Here is a 22,238-nt window from a genome sequence, read left to right as displayed (position 1 = left end):
ATTGCCCTTACTCCTTTTAAGGAAATTTAAGGAATTAAAAAAAGGATTTCTTCTTAAAGCATTTGGATTCCGAGACATAGAAGATAAAATCATGTAAAAATTCTGCACTCATTGTATTTCTCCTTAAAAATACAAACAATCTCCCCTGAAATTAAGGATGTTTCTTGCAGTTTTTGAGTTTAACTTTTAAATAAAACAAATATGTATGGAAAATCATCCAAGGTGTTTTTCTTTTTTTTTTAATAAGTCTGCTAAGTTGATAATTAATATGAGTAATTCCTGAGATTCCAGCATAGAAATGCCTTTCAGTTGATACCATTCTTTTAATTTAAGTTTATCCACTTAAGGAAATGGTTGTCACAAGAGGCAAAATGCATGCAATGTAATTAAAACCAGCAATCAACTTGCAATTACAAAGGAAATTAAACCATGACTTCAAACTGCCTAACTCCCCCCTCAGGCCAGCTCCCTATTTTGTACACAGAAGCAAGGGGAACCCACTCCCATTATGAAGAATTATGGCCACTGTTTGGGGTGAGAGCACAGCTCAGGAGCTGGAACTGTGAGTTCTGGGCTGGCCTTTGGTAGCTTCTGAAATGTTTTGATCCAGGGAAAATTTGAGTTGGCTGGTGAGTTCTCTGTCAGATGCTGAATATTAATGTTGCTCTCAGAGAACATGACTGATTTTTTTGATTGTGATTTTCTGCCAGTTCAGGGGTTATGGGTGCCCTGTGTCCAATTTGAACATTTGGCTGAGGGACATTCCCATGTAACCTCAGAGCTGGGTACTGGTGCCATGTCTTTTACCCCTCTCTTTCCAGTACATCCAAGGTGCAGCTGGAAGAGATTGAAGCTGTGTTTTAATTTTGCTAAAATTTACTTTTTGGACTAAGTCTGGGACATGGTTATATCACAGGGACATGAATGTTTCTGTTTTTGGAGACACTGTTCCATGATGTGCTAATTCCACCCCCAGACTGAATACAAAGCTGTCTAAGGAAGTGTTAAATATCTAATAATATTTTTGCCCTTCTTTGTCAGCCTGAAGGAAATTTGAATAGATTTAGTTATTAAGATATTACAGGAAGTTGGTTAAAACATTCTCTCCTCTGTGGGGACTAAAGGATTAGAGACGTGTTTCCAGACACAGCTCTGAATAATTTAGTTAGATAGTTTGCCCTTAGAGATCAGAAGCAAACGAACCATGAAATAGACCCTCTGACTGTTATTTCCTAATTGACTTGATATGAAGACACTCCCAAATCAGGTGGACTGACATAGATTTAATTACTTATACTGCAATGCAATTATTTAGTAGTAGTAATATTGTATCTGTGACAGTCCAAGATACAAGAAATTTCCAGTGTCTGAGAAAGGCAGCATTTCTTATTTGTCTCACAGATGGAAGGAGTGCACAAGCTTTCAGGCCCAAGGTCACTCCATTAGGTCACCAGCACCATTGCTCAGTCAATTTGACCTCCATTTATTTAGAAGGAACAACTCTGCTCCGAGTTTAGTGTATCAGGTTTTTATTTCCTGCTGGAAACACAATTTCCCTCTGCAAACAGCCTCATTACTATCCATTTGCAGAGTAATTGCTGAAAGCTTTTTGTTCACTTCTTTAGAAGTATAGAGTTCAGAAACAGAAGGTCTGATCGAGATGCAAGACAAGATAAGACAAAGAGATGTTATGCCAAAAGCTTCTTTTTTTTGCAGATATGTGGGCAGTCTAATAAAGGTATTACCTCTTCTTACAAATCTTATGACTCTGCTATTATTTTTGTTAAGGAGCTACTGAAAACTCTCGGCAATCACCCTACAAATTGCTAATAATGAGGTAATTTGCAAAATGAAATTGTATTTGCAGTAGGAAAATAAAACCCTAAGTAGCGAATTCTAAGGAGTGCATGTATTTAAAATAATTGAAGCTCAAATTTATTGAACATTTTGTGGAAAAAAAAGGAGCTGTAGAATGCCTCAGGGCTGGAATAAAGACACAATACCATAGTGAAACACAGGAACCTTTAGGCTCAGACACATTATCCAGCTCAGCTATAGCATTTGGCACATCTGACATGCAGGTGGAGGACAAAGAATTGGAGTACAGCTGGAAAGGTGAATGTTTCACACATCACATGGTGTAAGATTCTGGAGTGGACCAGTTTTCTCTAGGAATATAATACGTGAATGAAAAAAAGTGACCTATATTTCATGATCAGAAGTTTAATTGGAGTGTCTATTTTGGGAATGCAGTTTTCTTACAGACCTCCTATAGAGAGTGGGAAGAAACTGGCACCTCCAAAGGTGGGCTCTGGCTAATGTGAGATGCCACCAGGGAGGTGGGTAACTTCCTCCATCAATAGTTCTCCAGTTAAACTACAAAAGTGTGTCAAGGAATACTTCATTTCTCCACCAATGGAGAAATAAAATGAGTATTTTCAGTAAGGCCCATCACACGCATTAAATATGATCATCTTCTCTTGTAAAGGTATGAGCCTGGATTTTATTTTGACTCTTTTCCATATAATAAAGCAGTGACTGGAAATGCCCATTTACTGAAATTGCAAGTTAATTCAGTATTCAACAGAGTCCATCTCAGCTGACCAAATGCTGAGTCAGCCAGAGAGTTGAAAGTGGGCTTCTCACAACAATGAATTTCAGTTAAAAGAGAGTCAGAAAAAGGATAACTCTTGGCTTTTAAGGTTATTCCTGAATATCACACACAAGCTGCCAAGGTAACACGTCATCTCTCACAACATCTTCAGTGTTCATTTGCATGTGTTATGCTACAATGCACAACCTGCCTGTCCTATTAATACTTGCAAATTCTTCTGTTCTCAGGGATAAAAGATAAAGCTGAGAGCACAGAATCATTTTTGCTAATGCTTTTCTCCACTGAATCAGTTCAGCAACAGCAATCACCGGACCTCAGGGGAAAATGTAAAATGAAAATGTTGATTTATTTGCCTGTTTTATGGTGGAAGCAGAGACATATTGATAGAATTAGGCTGATAAAATGTTTCAGAGATCTAGAAAAGACATTAACAGTACTGCCTCAAACCTTCCTCTGACTTGAGATAATTTCTTCTCCAAAGAGCCTTTAAAGATGGGCTTTTTATTCTTTCAGTTACTGGAGCATTAACTAGCCATTAGCTATTTATTCAAATGGATGTGCAGATGTAATAGAGGAAGTTTAACAAACTTTTTCAGCACATTTTCATCAGTTCCCAATACCAGTTTCATAGCTTTTTTTAGCCACACTCTGGTAGACACAAATCCTAGTACAGCAGGCCAATCTTTGACACAAAGCTGATCACTCAGAGCAGTGATCAGCTGCTGCTTTCATCAGGGCAACAGAGAAATGTCATGGAAAAATTTTACTTTTACAGAAACCACAGGTAAAATTTATTATTTGGGGCATATGGTGTATAGTTATTTATGTCAAGGGAAGGAACCACAAAAGCACAACCTTTTGGTGTTACAGGCAATGGTATAATTGCTGCTTAGACTAGGAAAGTCAAGCAAGCCCATCCCATAAATTTCTGCATATGATCAGGCATGCCCTAGTGTTTTGAAGTAAATCTAAGACTTAGATTTACTTCTGTAAAAGTTAGAGGCACAGAGAAGGTGTTGCCCACAGGAAGAGAGCAGGACAATTCTGTAGCAGAAGCACACTGAAGCTTGAGGCTCCAGAGCTCCACACAAAGAGTTTAGCTACTGATCACTACACAAATAAAACCTTGGGAAGAAGGGAAGATGTTTTTTAAGGCATAAGTATAGAAAGAAGAGCATATTTGCAACATGTGCAAAACATCCTGTGAATGGTGAGTAAACAAATGCAGTAACAAGAAGGTACAAGGCCAGTAACAGCCTCTCCAAGAAAATGAACTGGGTCGGGTCTGTCCCCTGATTGTGGATGCTGGGACTCACCAATGTTGCTAACTGAACATCAGGAGGTACCCCCTTCCCTTTGGTGTGTAAAGGGCACTGATTTTGGATTTGCTGCTCACTCTTTATAAATGCAGTCTCAACACTCATACATCAAGTTTTATTTCTTATTAGAGAATTGGGTTAAGCAAAGTAAAATTTTAAAGAACAGTGGGTGAGTGCTCCTGTGAATGTGCACGTTCATGCCTCTCTGTGTGTTTTCCATACAACAAATGTGGTTAAAATTGGATCACAGAATTAAAGTGATCTCAGATGTAGCCCTTAGGAATCACATTCCACCCTGAAAATCCATATTCTCTCAGCTGCAGAATTACATGGGATTTCTGTAGCACATAAATTCTGTGTGAGGACTCTGTTCAAGCCTGGGCTTCCCTCAGCTTTCTCACACCAGCACTTTCCCTGTTTCCTCTGAGCACAGTGCTTTCCCTTCCCTGAATAAAACTATGGTGTTTTCTTCACTGAGCCTCATATTTCACCCAGAGAACTGGTAAATATTTCTTATGTACAAAGGAATAGTTGCCTTAGCTTATTCCATCAAATTGTCTGGAATCTGTGTATAGCAGCAAGTAGAAAAATGTACTGCATGAAACCTCCATGGAATTGAGGAGCAATTGCAGATACACAATTAAAAAGGGAATATCTCCCAGCCTTCAGAAATAGTCTTGAATTTCTCTTGTAAGAGGTGTGCTGGATGTATATGTGTCATTATTCTAGAAGAGATGGGGTGATCAATATATTGCCAAGTAGAAAGATGGGCTTGTGCAAGAAAAGCAGAACTCTAGGAGATGAAATTCAGATGCAAGACTGAGTGCAGGGGCCTTCAGGTTGTGAGGTACAATAACCTCTGGTTTCCATTTACTGGGTGTTTGCAACAACCATTCCCATCCCCACAGCTTCTGGCTCTGAGCTGTTCTTCACATGCATTCAGGAAACAGTGAGTTTTTGTGTGGAGACCCTACACCCCAAATTACTGATCTTGGTAATTTATTTACAAAATACATGCCTTAAGTTTAAGGATTTCTATTTAGAGACATGGAGACATAGAGACATCCTTTTCTGATGTAGTGCTGAACCCCTTTTCATCCCAACAGTGAGCAGGTGAGCTGTCCATGGATGGAGCAAAAAGCAAAAGAGCAAATCAAAAGATTGTTCCTGTTGCCATGCTACAGCTGGAATTTCATGGACATTTCTGTTAGAAGTTTCTCTGCCTCTGATATCCCTGTGCATGAATTGTTCCCCTTGCCTTGAAGAATTTTAATATTCTTTGTCTTCACTTGTTATATGCTCAGACAAATACACTTTCAAGGCAGGAAGAAGGAAACAAAAGGAAATGACTCACCCAGATAACAGCAATGAAATATATTTTTTACATTATATTCTATATCTGCTAACTAAATAACCATAAATATTGCAGTGATGTCAAGGCAGATATTCTCTGAGATGCTTTTAGAGGTGTTTAGAAACTTGGCTCTGACAAATGAGGAAATGAAAGTCATGCACATTTGTCTGTCAGATCCATCCAGTTTGCAGCTGATGGGAGCTGTGTAGAAGGTCAGTTTGTGAAAAGCATGCATATGTAAAAGGAGTTTCTGCTCCATGAAGATGTAAAGATGGTTGCTTTTTGAAAAAATGGGAAGAATTTCGGGAAAGATATGTTGGTGGAAAATGTAAACAATGGCTGTTGTGAGTTTGGGTTGAGTTTCTTTGTCCCTGTATCACTGAATGGTAGGGGTCTAGGATCAGAAATGGAAAAGACAAACTTGAAGGGAGTAGTTCAGGCTTTGCAGAAAGCTGAAATAGATTCACATGCTCATCTGGGCTGCAGTTTACAAGTACAAATACAGCAGTTGGCTTGGGACAAGTTTGTCTGCAAACTTGCTATGTGGGATTGATGTAGGATTCAGGCCATGATCTGTGTCTAGATAGCAGTGCCAGGCTGGGTTGAGTGTCAGGGTCTCATTAATGCAGCTCTACTGGTCTTGTCCCTGTTTCTGTTTAACCTGGAAATATCTTTGCACTGTGCTCTACTGGGTGAAGTAATTATCTTCCAGGGATGTTGTGACATTAAGGTTATTTAAAGGAGAAAAGATACTTTTCTATAGATTATTCTTTCATTACTGCCCTTGTAATATAATTATTAGCTGCCAACAAGGATCTGGGTTTTGTAAAAATAACAACATTTAGTTATCTTTGAGATTAGACATCTGAATTTGTGACTTTCTGTAGTTTTCATCATCACCTTTGGAAAAGATGAGTTTTCTTGGAGATTCACTGGAAGTCCAGGGCAAACCTAGATTACACAAAAGAGTAAAATGGAATCACCTTCTCATGTGTGGTCCTCATCCTCAACACTTCTGTGCTCATGTTCTGAGCCCAGCCTTTGCCTTTGTCAGCCCCCATTGGAGTATCTCTGCATGCAAGTGAGACTAACTGATATCAGGTGTGGAATTGACAAAGTGCTCTTCTGTAGCAGGTGGTAGAGAAGAGTCTGGTCTTTCCATGGGCTTTTCAGAGCCAAATTAGATGCAAAAATGTAAGGGATAGGAATCCTGAACCAAAGTTTTCTTTCTCACCTGACATCTTTTCCTTCAAGGTCACAGAAAAAAGCAGACCTGACATCTCTTTACTTATGTGCAAACATTTCTCCCAGGTAAATCTGCATGAGAAATAAGAATATAATTCTGTGGTATGTCCTGGGTTGCCCTCGTACTGTAAAACCCAGTAGGATTTGGAAAAGGAATGTGCATAGTTGGGGGATGAAAAGGTTTTATGACATTTCCTGCTCCTCTGAGGACTTGCACTGACCCTTGGTGTTAGGGGTTCACATATCATTTTCTGGCAAAACAAAAGATAAAATAATAACTATTATAAAACAAGCAGCAGGCAAACACAGGAGCCTGTGATTTAGAGAAATTAGGTTACCAAGCCTTCTGTCTCCCAAATATGTGCTCTGAAAGAAAATCATTGTTGTTTGCCAGTCATGTGTTTCTCCACAAACACAGGGTGTCTAATCTCATCCTCATTTACACACTCCCATGGATGCTGTGAAATCTAGAGATTTGTGGCTGCCTAAAGGCTACATTAGTAATAGGAGATAAGCAGCTGACTATAAATTACATACAAGGCATAGACTATATAATTTTATGTTCAGTATTTCATAGCTCAGCTGAAGTGGTGGGTTGTTTAAATATTCAAGTAGAGGAAACCGAGATGGAGATCCAGTTGCAATTTTAGGGATGCCAAAGTAGTTTCACCTAAATATGCCACTATAACAAGTTTTGGGCTGTTGCTGGCCTGTGGTTTCTTCAGGCTTTCCAGGAATGACACCCAGCTGGGTAAAGGCCAAAGGCAACATCCTTCCAGAGACTTCCTGAGGACTGTGAAGAGAAGCTGTTGCTGCTCTGCATCCTGCTAATGCTGCCTTTCCCATCCTTCTGTCCATGGGAGCTCAGTGCCCACGTCAGGCAGAGAGCAGTGGCAGCCAGCAGTGGTGGCACCAGGCAAAAGTACCTTACACCCAGTTGGATGGGGAGCAATGGCCCAGCACACCTTGGCCTCAGCTGCTGGAGCTTATCTCAAGGGGTGAAAACACAATTTAACCTCTGCTCCTGCTCACTCGGGCTAATTACTGTGACTTAGTGACAAAGGAAAGCATGAAACAGCAGCTTTTTATCATGGTCTCTGGCTTGATGGCAGACAACTTTAGCAGGTAGGTCACTGACCTGCCATCCTGGTGAGAGAAGTTTTAATGGAAATTTTGTTTGGAACATGTGCCCTAGAGATGATGGCACCTGTGCCCCTCTGCCAGCCCAGGTATCCAGTTCACAGGGTGCAGTGAGTGACACACAACACACCCAGAGTGCAGACCAGTTGCTTGCCATCATGAGACCTCAAACCTAAACTAGATGTTGAAAAGGTTCTAGAGTATTTTAGTTTCAACCAGTTTACATCTATAAAGGCCTGAGGAAATTAGTCTGACTACACAGCTGCCTTACCTTTCAGGAAGTTAGCCTAGAGACCACCCAACCTGCTTCATTCTTTAATTTTATGATTTAATATATTATGAATCTATAGCATGCACAATCAAAATCTATAGAAATGCATATATATATATACTAATATATAAAAATATATTAGTATATACACATACTAAAATCTTCAGGACAACTAAGTAGAGAAATTGGCTTACTTACTCTTGGAGGGTAAATTTACCCAAAGTAAAAGAACAGCAGATCTCATGAGGCCTCTAAAGAGAGGAGGAAAGAGAAAGTAGATGAGGCCATTAGGATTACCAGGCCATCAAAATCTCACTGCAGCTCTCTGTGTATTTACACCAATGTAACTCCAATAGAGAGAGAATATGAGAAAATACTGTAGAGGTTCAACTGTTCCTCTGCTCTGGAACAGCAAGTCTCAAGTGTGCTTTCAGAGACTGTCCCTTAGCTGCTTGCAAGGTTTTAAACACTGTGACACATTTGTGGTCCCAGGAAAAGGCAGTTATTTTTTCCTACAAACCCTAGACATCTTTTTCATGTGCATCTTTAATTAGTATCTGGGGGAATTCACTCATTTTCCTTGCTTTTATTAGCTACAAATTCATCATATATTACACTTTTACAACTTTTATGATTAACAAGTGGATGCCTTCTGCCCATGTGAGCTTTGCCTTCATCTGAAGGAGTGTTCTGGTTTATTCTACAAACAATCATCACCAGGAAGGCCACGAGGACCTCACTGCTGACTGAGTGCTGAAGGCAAGGGGAATCTGACCTGATGAGAAGGAGCTCCTTGGGTGAGGTGATGGAGCAGCAGGGCCATCTGCTGCAGAGCCTGGGCTTTGAGCTCTGGCTTTAGCCCTCACAGGTGCTCCCTGCTGTGAACTCATAGCCAGCCTTTGAAGTTTCTTCAGCTGTAATCTGCTTGTGATAGCAAATGCAGCATTCCTTTGGTCTGCTCTCCATGCAGCCTGGCTGAGCACTGAGTTTTGAAGTGCACTTTTGACAGTAAACATTTACGGCTAAATCCCAGAGCAGGGACCATGCGATGCTGCTGTGCTCAGAAGTAAGGTGACATCTGCTTGTTGCAGACCATGACTTCAGCTCTTTCTTACTTGGATGGAACAGATACGGTGGAAATGGTCTGTGAAATTGTGTTCCCACAACAGAAGTCACCAGTGTTCCAGAATAAATGAGAAGGTGAGTTTGTGCTTCTGCTTCATATTATTTCAGTGTTGACTGGGGCAGAGTGAGGAGGAAGAGAAAGAAAATAATGAACCACATAGAAATGTAAGATCAGGTAAGAATAGAAGTTTTGTCATAAAGTCCAGTGGAAGAAAGGGGACAAATCAGACCTGACTTACAACTCCTTTCTCATTTGGAGTAGTCATTCTGGTTAGCCAGGGGAGAGGACTTGCCCAGGATAAGCTATTTTTGATGATATAGGCTTTGCTGTAGAGGAGAGGGATTTCTGAACACAAGACAGAAACGTCCATGACAGTGACTCTGGTAACTCAGGAGGGAGAAAAGCATAGGAAAAGACACTGAGTACTTTAAATACACATTGCCTAAAATTTTTAATGATTTTTTTTCCAAGTCCACTACCTTAGCCAAGTTCCTCCAACCATTAGCTGTGCAGGTTCAGAAATCTGCATGAGACATGTGGACATGCATACGTGCCAAAATCCAACCCCCCTCTGCTCATATGCTCCCACACTGGACTGAGGGCAGGGTTAGTCCTGTTACAGCATCAGCTCTGCTAAATGGAGTGGGAAAAGCTGGAGCCCAGCCCTACACTCCTGGGTTATCCTGCACAGCCAGATAAGGAACCCTGGAGCTAATGCTGGTCTTTCATTATCATGGCTGCCCTTCCTCACCCTCCCCTTCCAGTCCAATGTCCTGGAGGAGCAGCTGCACCAGACAGAAACATGCAGGGCACAGCTGTGCAAGACCCTGCCACTTTTTTATCCCAAATGATGGACACCCCTCTCACGCTGTCCTGGCACTTGTCAAACGTGAGGCTTGCAGTAGTGCTCTGGGCAATGACAACACTGCTTTTCTGTGTCCTGCTGGTGGCTTAAACAAGCTAAATTAGTCAGCAAAGCTGTTTGCTGCACTGTCCCCTCCACCCTTGTGGGGGAGCAAGGCTTCTGGATGTGTGGGTTCATCCCTGGATTCCTAACCCTCCCAGGGGCCCCTCTGTGTGCTGCCCTTCACCAGGCAACTGCTGGGTATGGTGAGAAGTTGAGTTTACTCTGTGCTCTCTGCCAGGGAGACCTGTACTTTTGTTCAGCACTTCTTTGTTGTTCTGGTAGTACAAGTTAACAGCCTCTTGAACTGGCATCTCTTTACCAGCAGAAAACCATCACGATTTAGAACATCAAGTGCTGCCCTTGTGCCCTCAGGAGGGAATGTAGAGGATGGGAAGATCAAGAAGATGAACCAGCCTATATCTCTTTGAAAGGCCAAACAAACACTGAGATTGAGAGAGTGCATTTATCTAGGGGCTGGACTTTGCATTCTCACATCCTGCTGCTGGAAGCTGGAATTAGGCACAGGTGTCTCTCTTTCCTTTACTATAAAGATTCAGAATATCCCAACATTTGTCATATATGTCTTACTGACTTGCAAGAAAATTATGTGCCTGATGTATCTCACAGACAATAAGGAGTGAAATCTCACCCTGTCTTCATCCCACACTGCAGTTCTGTGGAGTTATTTCGATTTAATGAAAAAGGAGAAATAAGTAGGAACCCAGAGATATTAGTGAAATTACCTGTCACACAGCATGTCAGCAGCAGTGGCAACACAAGGATGCACAAATCCTGCTAGTCCCCTACAACCACCCTGCTGTTAGCTGGTCCCTGAGTATTTCCTTGTAAATCACGTTATTGCTGTTCCTGGGAGTCTCACTTCAGGCTTTCAGCTAAATGGCAAAGTGAAAATAAACCTTAATCACTCCATGCTCCATATGTAGTCAGTAGCAAGAGATGTAGGGGCAAATCATACCTCACATGGGCTGGAGCACTCTCTGTAAGTGCTGATCCCCTCCATCAACTGTAATCAAAGACTAATCAAAACTAATTTGAGTGTGAAGGGTAAATGTCTAAAATTGCTCCATCCCACACCAGTCATAGGAATGCACCCAATCATTTACTCAGACTGGTGTGTGTGAAATTCATGTGCCAGCAAACTGGGACAAGACATTCATCAAGCCATTTGCTTAGCTTCTTCCACCATTTCTTTGTTTGATTTCTTTGCTTCCAGGGCTCGTGTGGACCCCTGCCTTTTAGCAGAGGAGGCATTGCTTAAATATCTGCTTGTGTGTTTGCCAATATGGTTATCAGTGCTCTGTTTCTTGCCTGCTTCCTTGTGGTGGGTCTGGATGGCTACCCAGGCTAAAGAAGAGAGAAGACCCACAGCCTGACTTGGTTGCAGTGCAGCTGCAGGCCTGGTAACTTCCACGCCACCCTCTCTCTGTGCTGGGAAAACACTCAGGTGTGGCATTCACATTCTCTGGACAAATCCCTTTGCCCAGGATTTTTTCCCTGGGAAGCTGAGAAGCCTCAGAGAAAAGGGAAAAAATTCTTATCTCATTTGCTTCTCCTGTGTTGTGCTTGTCTGGAATGTGTTTAGAGATTGTTTACCCACAGGTGATTGTTTCATTGGATTCTGCTGTGAGTTGTTTTGACTCATTGGCCTATCAGGGCCAGGCTGTGTCAGGATGCTGGAGAGAGTCAGGAGTCTTCATTATCATTTTAGCCTTCTGTAAGTATCCTTCCTGTATTTTTTAGTATAGTATAGTATAGTATTCTTTAATGTAATATAGTATCATAAAATAATAAATTAGCCTCCTGAGAAAATGGAGTCAGATTCACCATTCCTTCCTTCATCGGGGCACCCCGCAAATACAATACTCTGGTTTGGAGGTGGAAATATGAGAGCATCATTGATCAAAGGTACCATGCAACAAGGTCCTTATATTGCATTAACAACACACACAAAGATTTTCTTCAGCCAGGAAAGAGCAAAGAATAATTCTTGGTCCCATAAAAATCAATGACAAGACTTATATGTATTAAAATCTCACATATGTATTAACTCTTCCGAAAGGAGGAAGGGATGGAAGATTTGCTTAATAACTCACTTCATAAAAATCATTCACCTGCTTTAGAAATAACTTATATTAAAAAAGGGATTCACATTATAATGGAAGAACTAATAATAAAGAAATAAGATGAGCAAATAATGTTGTAAGCTGTTAAAAAATGTATATGGAACAAAGCCATTGGAAAAGAACTTGACAGGTTTCTTAATATTTTAGATTGGAAATGAAAATTTATGGGAAATAAAGCTCTTCAGAGTTTCAAAGATTTCCATGCTGATTTTTAATATAATTAATTTGGTTCAAAAAACAGCTTTCTGTTTTCAAAACTGAAAATTTACAGGCTTCAATTTTTTTTCCAGCTTGAACAGCTTCAATTCCCAATTCATAAAAAAACAAAAGCTATTTCAGTCAAAATCAAAGCTATTTTTCCTGGCTCTAGATAAATAAAAAATTTCCTGAGATTTTGGTGAAAGAAAATAGGGGTTATTTTGATTTTATATCTAGATGTTGAGTGAGAAAATGCTTGGGAGCTTAAAAATATCTGCATGTTCAAAAAATTATTAAGAATCCTATATTTAAACAAAGGTTGCTTAGTCTTAAAGCTGGACTCAATAGTGTTTTCATTTAAGCTCATAAAAACACCTGTAGTGTCAGAAAAATCTTCAAAATAATTGAAGTTTAAAAGATTGAAGTGCCTACTCATTTAGGTGGTCATTACAGTAGTGAAGTATTTCCCTGGCAGGGACAGAAGCACACCCTGCCTTCCCTCCTGATCAGCATGCCAGGAATCAGCTCCCATGAAGTGCTGTCCTCCTAAAACCAATTGATTTCAACAATTTAAAGACATTCAAGTATCTCTGAGGATAAGTGCAGGCAAGCAAGAAAAGAGCTTCTATGTTGTAAGTGCTGTGAGGAAGAGAAGGAGAAAGGATTATTCTTAATTTCTAGAGGTCTAAACCCAAGAAGTTTGTTACATTCTGACTTGAGTTCTTGGCTACAGCAGCTGCATCCCTCTGGGAGTTGGAGAAGCACCAGGGATGTGGTTGGTAAAATCTAGAAGTGATCTGGGTCAAAGGCTGAGAACATCTCTAAAGGAGGGGAAAGTTCAAGCTCCAATTTGACAGTTTTATGTAGTTTTCAGTGTTATTAGCATTGTACAATTACTGAAGGTCTCTTGGGATTGAGCATGCTGCATCCTACACATGTTTATGCTTCAATTCCTCTTGGAGCTGGTTCTCACTCAAAGCACAGCATGATGGCTCCTTACTATCAACTCAGGCAGTTGAGAATATCAGTTTCATTGTACATAGAAATTCAAGTTCAACCTAGATCCTTCAGAAGAAACTCAGACATGAAGAAACAAAAAGACAGGGTGTTCTATGCTTTACTTCTTTCCTCTGTAGATCTATTTAGCTTTGCTGAGGTGTAATATTGTTATGGCATAATATTAATAAAAAAGTTAAACTCAGCTTTATGTGGTGGCAAAACCACAGAGATGCCATGTGCTGTGCAGCCAGTCCCCATGAAGTTTGCTTATATCATTCCAGATTGATCGCCTTCCTCCACATCTCCTGCACATGTTTAATGTAACTTTTTTATACTTTGCCATTAAGCCTGTAGTTCTGTAACACAGGTAATGGCTCTATCCCATATATTTAAATAGTTTATATGCATCTGGTTCTATGACAGGAATTATTACTTTACTATTGCAGGGACATTGGCCATGGTCCAGCAGTTATGTAAATTTGTAGCAAAGCTGGGGAGAGAAGGCCAAGTCTTGGCATGGGATTAGCAGGCGGCTGCCTGGTGTAGCAGGTGGTGAAGGGACCATTGGCTTTCAGACATGCCCAAACTGGCTGTGAAATAAATGGGTGTTGGTGTGTGGAATTTTAGAGGATGGAGTGCAACACTGCGAAGAACAGCTGTTGCCACCTTCACCTCTTCCTTCTGCTGGAAGCAGGAGGAGCATCGGCCTATTTTATTTAGGAGTCTCATCAAGCTCCTCTTCCTTCTCCTTTCTGCCTTCTTGTGACAGGAGTGACCTTGCCTGTGTACCACCCTGGTCTGAACTGTGTAAATAGTTGCTACCAGGAATTTGTCTGGCTGTTACCATAACTGATGAACAGTTCCTTAATTACACTGATTAATTACATTCTGTAGGTACCAAAAGAGGAGTTATTACCTGTAAAGTTTACTTTCAGGAGATAATCTTTGTACAGCTTCCTGCCATCCAGATGCTTCATGGCATCACAGAGTTTGGTGGTGTTTGGGCAGAGAGTCCTCTGCATTTTATGCAAGGCATGAGCCATTGCATACACAGCATTCACGACAAACATGATCTTGGACTCTTGCTCGTAGTTAGAGCTGTTGATGGTGAAGTGCTTTTCACAAGCCTTTCTGTGCGGTTTCCGGTTCTGCAGGTTACACTGGAATTTTTGCTCCCAGAAGTCCTTGAACCAGGGGTTGCGCCTGTTGTTGTACGGGCTGAGACTTTGGAAGTACCTGTCAAACTCTTTAACAGGGTGGGAAGCGAGCTCCAAGGTGATGGCCCCGGAGGCGATGTGCTCGTTGCCCTTGACGATGCTCTCCTGCGCGCCCCAGCCGTCGCTGGCGATCCAGGTGAAGGACACGTTGAAGCGGTTGGCGGCCGCGATCAGCTCCCGGGAGTCGTCACCTCTCATGAAGAGCACCACCACCCTGGCGTTGGGCTTCTGTAGCAGCTCCCTGATCACACCATCATAGGACTTCCTGATGTTGGACCGCCCCACCTTCTCGGAGGTGGCGATGCAGATGTTGCGCAGGCGAGCTTCCTGCTCGAAGGCCTCGATGCCCGTCTCGCCGTAGTCTCCCTCGGAAGCCACCGTGGACACGTAAGTCCAGTTGAAGAACCGCAAGATTTCAGCCATGGCTTTGGCTTGGTAGAAGTCCGGGGGCACGGTCCGTGCGAAGTAATCGTAGCGGGATTTGTCGCTCAGCTTGGCGCTGGTGGAGGCGTAGCTGATCTGGGGGATCTGGAAGAGTCTGAGCAAATTTGCCACCTAGAGACAAAGCGGGGTGCACGGGTTATTAAAGAGGGGTATTTATAAAATGGAGCAGAAATATTTAGGGAAAGGCACTGACAGTGTTTTTTTAATGAGATGTTCTGGCGATCACAGATTGAGGGTGTTGATAGAGGATGTTGATAACAAACTCCAGGGAAAGCATTGCACTGAGCATATGCACAAAACCTGTTCTGATGCCCAGTTAATTCCCTGGGTCCTGCTGGGACTGTAATGGACCTTTATTTTCATGAAACCCAGCCTGTTTAAACAACAGATGATTAGACACAAATGGACAATATATTTCAGTTTCAGACTGTGTTCCTTACTAAGGCCTGGGGATTTGCCTGCCTTTGCTGCTCATAGTGGGATTCATCTTCTCCAAGATTCATTGTATTTGATGACCAAATGCACTAATAAGACATAAGTTTCTGTTTTGTAAAAATGTCACAAATATACAGGCCTTTTGCAGAACTTTCTTACCTCAGTTATTCAAGGTAAATCCTCGCCTCTCCTATTTTTTACTTATTTAAACATTTTTTTGGGCTGCAGACCAGCTGAGTTGGCACATTTGTTGCATGTTAGTACTCTTCAAGTGTTTCACAATGCCACAGAACCACAGAATCATAGAATGGTCTTAATTGGAAGACACCCTCAAGGATCATTGAATCCAACTTATAAGTGAGCGGGCCATGTGGGAACGAGACCCACGACCTTGGGATTACAAGCACCATGCCCTGCCCAACTGAGCTAATGTCATGTTGACCTACAGTTTTTAATAAAAAATAAAAATTTTTAATAACCTCTAGTTGTCCTTCCAGTTTGATTCATGTGGACCAAAGTCCTGCTTTTTTTTATTATTTGGCTATGTACAATACTTAAATATTTCCAAATCCACTCTGCTGCTTTCACAGAAGTGCAACTCTTGATCACATCTGGCAAGAAATGAGGAAAGGTTATGGCATTGTTTTCCTATTTTAGTTTCTTAAATGACAAAGAGAAGATTGGTGACTGGAAGTTCTGTCCAGTAAATAAAATTTGAAGCTAATCTTAGAGTACAGCCTGACAAAACTGTTTTAAAAGCATCAGTGTGCTTGAGATTTCTGCAGTAGTGTACTTGAGATTCCCAAGGGAAACTTACTAAAAGTTGCCCAATCCTTTAATTTTTTTAATCTTCCCCAGATGTTTCTTTGACCACAGATTGTCTGTAAGAATTCAAAAGCAAAGGAAAAGTTTTGAAAAAAATACTGTAGAAGAGGCAAATTTTGAAGGCTCAGATATCAGTAGCAAATTAGACAGTCTGGTAAAAAAAGAAAAAAACCCATAAAAAACAAATAAGAATTTTATTGCTTTTCAGCAACCTGTATGACTTAGGATTTTATAGATTTAGATTCTGTCTTTTCTGTGCTGCAGACACTGAACTAGTGCCCTTGTAAACTGGTGTAATCTCATCTGGGCCAGACTCTGCTGTGAGCCATACATGTACAGGGACTTTCTGGACCACATGGAACTGAGGACCTCAGGAGGTTCTTATCCTCCTGTTCTTCTGGAACACCAGGAAAGAACAGGTGTCCTGGCATCTCAGCTGTAGCTCTTGAGTTGAAGTTTGTCTTCACAAAAAAAACACCCATTGGTAGTGGTTTATTTTAGTTTAAGCCAAAAAAACCCTTTCTTACAGCGCTTGGAAGGAGTACCCTGGGTTTTAGCTGACAGTGCAGTTCTGCCAGTGGGTACAGGCACAAGGCTGGCAAGTGCTGCAGCTGAACGAGTTACTGTCCCACAGAAAGCAGCTGTTGTGTTCTCAACCTCCCTGCTGGATGGTAACAGTCATTAAACCGCCTTATGCTGGAAGTGTGGGATTTAATTTGCATCTGGTGATGGAAATGAACAGCTTTAAAGCAACAGGATGGGCAGAGAGGCTTGTTCTGCCACCAAGGTACAATGGATGCTTTGAGCATGGTTAAGTCCCTGTGGCTTTGTAAGTTTGATTACATGCCCACATATCCACATGGTTTGGTTCACATGTCCTCTCTCAAGAGCACTCTGATTTGGTAATGAGAATGTACTCCATGTAGCTATTCTGGAACATTTCCTGCAGAACTGTGTGGGCTGGAATTGCTATTCTTGTCTCAGTTTATTCTAGCAGAAGTTATTTCATTTGTGCTAAAGCATAATGAAGATATGCACACATTCCATTCTGCATTTCCCCCCTCAAATTTGCTAAAGAAAAAGTCCATTTTCAGCAGCTCAGGTAATGCTGGTCAGTGAGTGGACAAGCCTTCAGCTCATAGAAGGGTGCTCCTGACAAATATTGCAGCTTTATAGCTAGTTTTGTTTCTTTTTACTTTTTCCTTTCTGTTTGTTTGTGCCTTTTAAAAATTTTTAAAATTTTTTTTCTTTTAGTCTAAGCAGCAAAAGCATCCATAAAACTACTCTCCCGGTTTACATGGGGGCCCTCAGCTTTGGAGACCACTCTACTTCCAGGGTCCCTGCAAACACCTGTAATTCTCATTCCTGTGCTCCGGGAGAAGAAAGTTTTCATGTATTTACAGCTGTTTGCTGTAAAGCTCTTCATTACGAAGCTGTCCAGATGGTAGATTTTTCATGGACTAAAAATTAAAAGAATACAAGGAAGTCTGATTAATCATAAAGAATAGTGACTCAATCATCCCTGAGAACTATTACTGCTCATGGAGTTCAGTGAAGTTGTATCTGTTATTAATTCAGATCAGGACACTCTTCTTGAAATTCTCAAGTGGGGATTTTCTGGAATATTGTAACATTGTGATATTAGGGAATTATTTTTCAAAAAAGCTCAAGTCTCAGGCACTTAGCTGATGCAATTGATTTCAGAACAGTCTCCCTTTTTCCAGCCATTTTCATGTTGATCTGAGCATTTGATCATGAAAATATTATCCTGGTCAAGAGACTAAAAGAATCTAGCAGGTTCTGCAGAGGAGCTGATATCTAAGACTGTGTCAGCTCAGGGAAGTAGAGGACAGTGGGATGTAAACCAGAGTTATGTGCACTGAGATTGAGCCACCTGAGGCACACCTCCAGTGTAGCTCCACGCTGCCTTGGCATGTGTGGAACAGCTTCAAAATTGCAGTGCAGATCCAGCTTTTGCTTAGTGAAATAATTTATTCTGGCAAAGCTCCAGGGAGCAATTTAATCAAGCCGTGGTGCATGCAATTAGTGCCTGAAATCCATATGTTGGCACTTAAGCAGCAGTAGTAGCCAGGTTTTTTCACTGTCAAAACTGGTGGGTTTTGCAGACACCTTTGAAGATAAGTCTGGATGTTCTGCATCTGCAAACTAAACCAGCCACTTAGCAGAGCTTGCTGTGAATAAAGCATGTGGATGGAGTCTGCATTCAGAGAGATGGGAAACCCTTATTTGCTCTCATGCTGCTGGGCTTATTAGTGCAGCCACTCTCCTGTGGTCAGGTCCCACTCCCCAGGCAAACCTGGCTCTCACTCAGCTGCTGGGGTGGTGATTTGGTGGGTGATTTGTTGAGCATGGCAGTAAGTCCAGTGCCAGCCACAGGGACACACTGGCACCAGCAAATCCTGCAAATGGAGTGGCTGTGGCAGTGCCAGGGGGGACCAGTGTCCCTCTCCCTCTCTACATCTGTCACTTCTGCTTCTCTGAGCTGCAGAGACAGGATAAATGCTTGTGGGATATTGCCAATGTTGTTTAAAACAACATTGAAAATGGCTTCATAACAACCACCTGCAAGGAGTCATGAATTAGATACAGCTATCAGACACATGAACCTGGTTTCTGGGTGTATTTGTGAACGAGAATCCTGCTGGTAAATGGGGACAGATAGGCAACACCCCTATGTCTCAGTAACCTTGATCCATCTTACGATTTTTTTGAATCTCATAAAACATTTTCTCTAACATTCATAAGATTTTTATTTTTGCTGGCAGTAGGATTTATTCTGATGTTTTTGTTAAAAATTTCCCTTTTTAATGGCCCTGAGATTATTGCATGGATTTTTTTTTAATGTGAATGGGACTGGAAAACACAGAAAATATTTTGGAGAAAAGAAGGAAAGATAAATCTCAAAAGTGTTAGAACAAGTAGGGTGTTTTTACCACAACTCACAAGTGTGTATTGCACATTTGTTGGACAGAGAAGGCCCCTTGTTAGATGACAGTGCTCTCTGCCCTTCTGAAATTTAACCATGCGAGAGTCTCATGGCACTTAACATGGCTTAATGAATCTAATTTCACAGAGCTCCTTTGAGACAGGGAAGAGCTACTCTGAACAGACAATAAATTAGGCTGTGGAACAGAATAACATTAAGGTAAAGGAGTTTTTTCTCTCCTGAGAAACTGGGAAAATTTCTGTCTCTCTGAGCTGCAATCTGTCCTAGTGGAGATTCTTTTGTTGCCTTTGGTCTCCTGAGAAAGTCTTTCTATTTCTGGGAATAAGTTGCAAGTCCAGATTCCCACAGCAAGACCATGGCAAAGCCATGTCCCAAGATTTTTCCTAATTTCATTGCTATCGTACAGGCTTGAGCTCCTGCTTTGAAAAAACATGGACTGCAGCTAGAGTATGTTTTATCCAGTTCCTAAATGATGGTAATCTACCTTGTTGCCTTTTTGTTACTATTTGGGCAGTTGGAAGTTAAACTGCATCTAAAGCATTTATAATACAGGGGTTTTTTTCCTGATTTAAATTTTTTTGTTTCTTAAATATAAAAATACACCAAAAGTTTGGCAGAAAGAGCTATTTTAGAAAGGCAGGAAAGAAACACGGGTTCTGAATGGGCTGTGATGTGGGTGTGTGGTAGGTGGCAGACATTAACCTAAGGTAGAGACTAAATGAGGTACCTCTTTAGCCAACAGTCTCCACTGGCCTGTGCAGTCTCCCCATGGTCTCAACTCCTGGAATGTACATTTTTTTCTCAGGTTAAAATCTCCCCTTTTCCCAATTTATGGGTATTTTCTTCTATCCTCTAGTCCTGCATCACATTGATAAAGACATTTATTTTGTGTTCCTGAGAGCAAGCCTGTACACACTGAAAAGCTGATATTAGTTTCCCACCAAACCTTCTCCAGGCTAAACACATGCAGTTCCCTCAATTTCTTCATGTAGGGTTTGTGCTCCAGATTCTCCTCCCCATTATTATATTTGTATTTATTGAATCATCCTTTTACCTTTTACAAGGGACCCAAAGTTACAGCTAACATCCTAAATGTGGTCCAATGAGAACAGAATAAACAGAAATATTTATTTCCATCTATGAACTGGCTGTGTTCTGCAGATACAGCCCAGCAGGCTCTGAGCTGCCAGACTGCATCCCTGGCAATAAACATGAGCAATACTGAAAATCTGGGCTCCACCATAATTTTCCCTCTTCTCTTGGGATTTAGTAGGCTCCTACCTGGGGACAGTGTGACCCTGAGTGACTCGGTCTGGACACTTCTGGCATACTCACATAATTTGGGAGTATTTGGGAGGAGGAGAGTTCAGTGATGCAAATGCAGCTGCTCACCTTGGACCCAAGAAAAAATTTACTCCAAGCTAATTTGTTTTCAAAGAGAAATGAGGACCTTAAGGGCCTCAGTGCTTTCAGGACTGAAAAACCTTTATCAGCCTGGAACATCATCTCTCCCTAGCCCATTTTTAAACTAAGGGTTTAAACTAAGGCCATCTCTGGGATATCAGAATAAGCACTAATGAGGGCAGTGACTGCACAGGGGCTGTGTCAAAACCTGCAGCAAAAAGCACCAATTTGGCTTCAGCAGAACTCCAAGCACTGACCCCAGAAGGTCACTGGGAATGCCAATATCCCAGTTCTTTAAATTATTAAAGGTCACTTGTAAGGAACTCAACCAGATGCGGTGAGGTTATTTAGGACTCCCAGCCTGGCTTGTTCTCCTGTGCAATCTTCTGGTGCACTGCAGGACTGAAGCAGTGGTTTCCATCATCTTTCACACTCTTTGGTATTAAGAAGCCCGTTTCCTACTTTGTAGGTATTGTTCCTTAACAAAATTGCTTCCAAAAGGTAACTCAGGAAAAGATAATTCACTATCAAACAAATAAAAAATGTCTGGCATTTTTTGTTAGCGGGAAGAGGGGTGAAGGAAACATTATTTTTAGTCTTGCTCTTCTCCTGAAAATGAGGAGCAATGAAGCTGGGAAAAATATAGCTAAATGTTTGCAGTGGACTCAGTAGCTGCCACACAGAGAGAAGCAGTGTTTGAACTGTGAAATAACTTCATCTACAAAATGAACAGCAGAAATAAGGAATACTGTCAGAATAACAGCTAGGATTTCTGCACAGGGCTTGGGAATTTCTTTTTGTATTTGTGTCTGTCCTGTGCAATAAAAAGTAAACCGTGGAGGGCATGCAGAGGAATGTTGTGCTTTGAAGGCATTGTTTGGAAATCTTTTTTTTTCTTTTTTCCTGCAGGGGATGGCACAGTGAGCTGTTACACATGCACTCTCCCTCCACACAGCATTACTGTTGCAGTGAAGTAAGCTGAGCACCAAACCTCCATCCTGAAAAGAGACTTGTGCAGAAGATCTTGCTTTGCCTGAGAGTGCAGCTCTCGTCTGAGACTTCATAAACCTGTCTGTGACTCATGTCCCGTTTACACAGGACCAGAAAAGGTACTAAAACTGGGGCTGTTGGTTCTAAAAGAACAAGGAATTGCTTCTGGAGTTAAAAGAGCTATCGGTGATAAATATGGTAATTTGAGACTTGTTAACTGATGAGTAAATCCTAGTCAGAAGGGGTAGAATGAGTGCAGAGTAAGGCGTAGTCAGAAGGGGTAGAGTAAGTATAGGTGATGTCTAGGTGACCCTAGCTAATTCTTATTTTTGGTCACTTTCTCTTGTAGTGACATCCTTTCCCACGTGGAACAGTTTATTGCTCTCTACAACTCCCTGAAAGGAGATTACAGCAGGTGAGGGTTGATCTCTTCTCCCCTAACAAGTGATGGGACTAAAGGAAAGGGTCTCAAGTCGAGCAAGGGGAGGTTTAGATTAGATACTAAGAAAAAATTATTCACTGAGTCAGTGGTCAGGAATTGGAACAGGCTGCCCAGGGATGTGATGGATTCACCAGCTCTGGAAGTACTCACAAAACGTAGATGTGGCACTTGGGAACATGGTTTAATGTTGGGCTTG

At 41.4% G+C, this 22,238-nt stretch overlaps 1 protein-coding gene across 3 annotated transcripts in view; it reads right to left on the bottom strand.

The window, feature by feature from the left end:
* GRM3 (glutamate metabotropic receptor 3) overlaps positions 1–22,238 on the bottom strand; it is a 103,791-nt gene that overhangs the window by 17,225 nt on the left and 64,328 nt on the right. For all 3 annotated transcript variants that reach the window (XM_066550955.1, XM_066550956.1, XM_066550957.1), the window contains one exon: positions 14,234–15,089. In XM_066550955.1, coding sequence (XP_066407052.1) covers positions 14,234–15,089 — 856 coding nt within the window. The remainder of the gene's footprint in view (positions 1–14,233; positions 15,090–22,238) is intronic.

Source organism: Molothrus aeneus, chromosome 5, assembly GCF_037042795.1.
Source record: "Molothrus aeneus isolate 106 chromosome 5, BPBGC_Maene_1.0, whole genome shotgun sequence".
NCBI lineage: Eukaryota > Metazoa > Chordata > Aves > Passeriformes > Icteridae > Molothrus > Molothrus aeneus.
The sequence above is the reverse complement of the archived record's forward strand: the minus strand, read 5'-3'. Positions and strand labels throughout refer to the sequence as shown.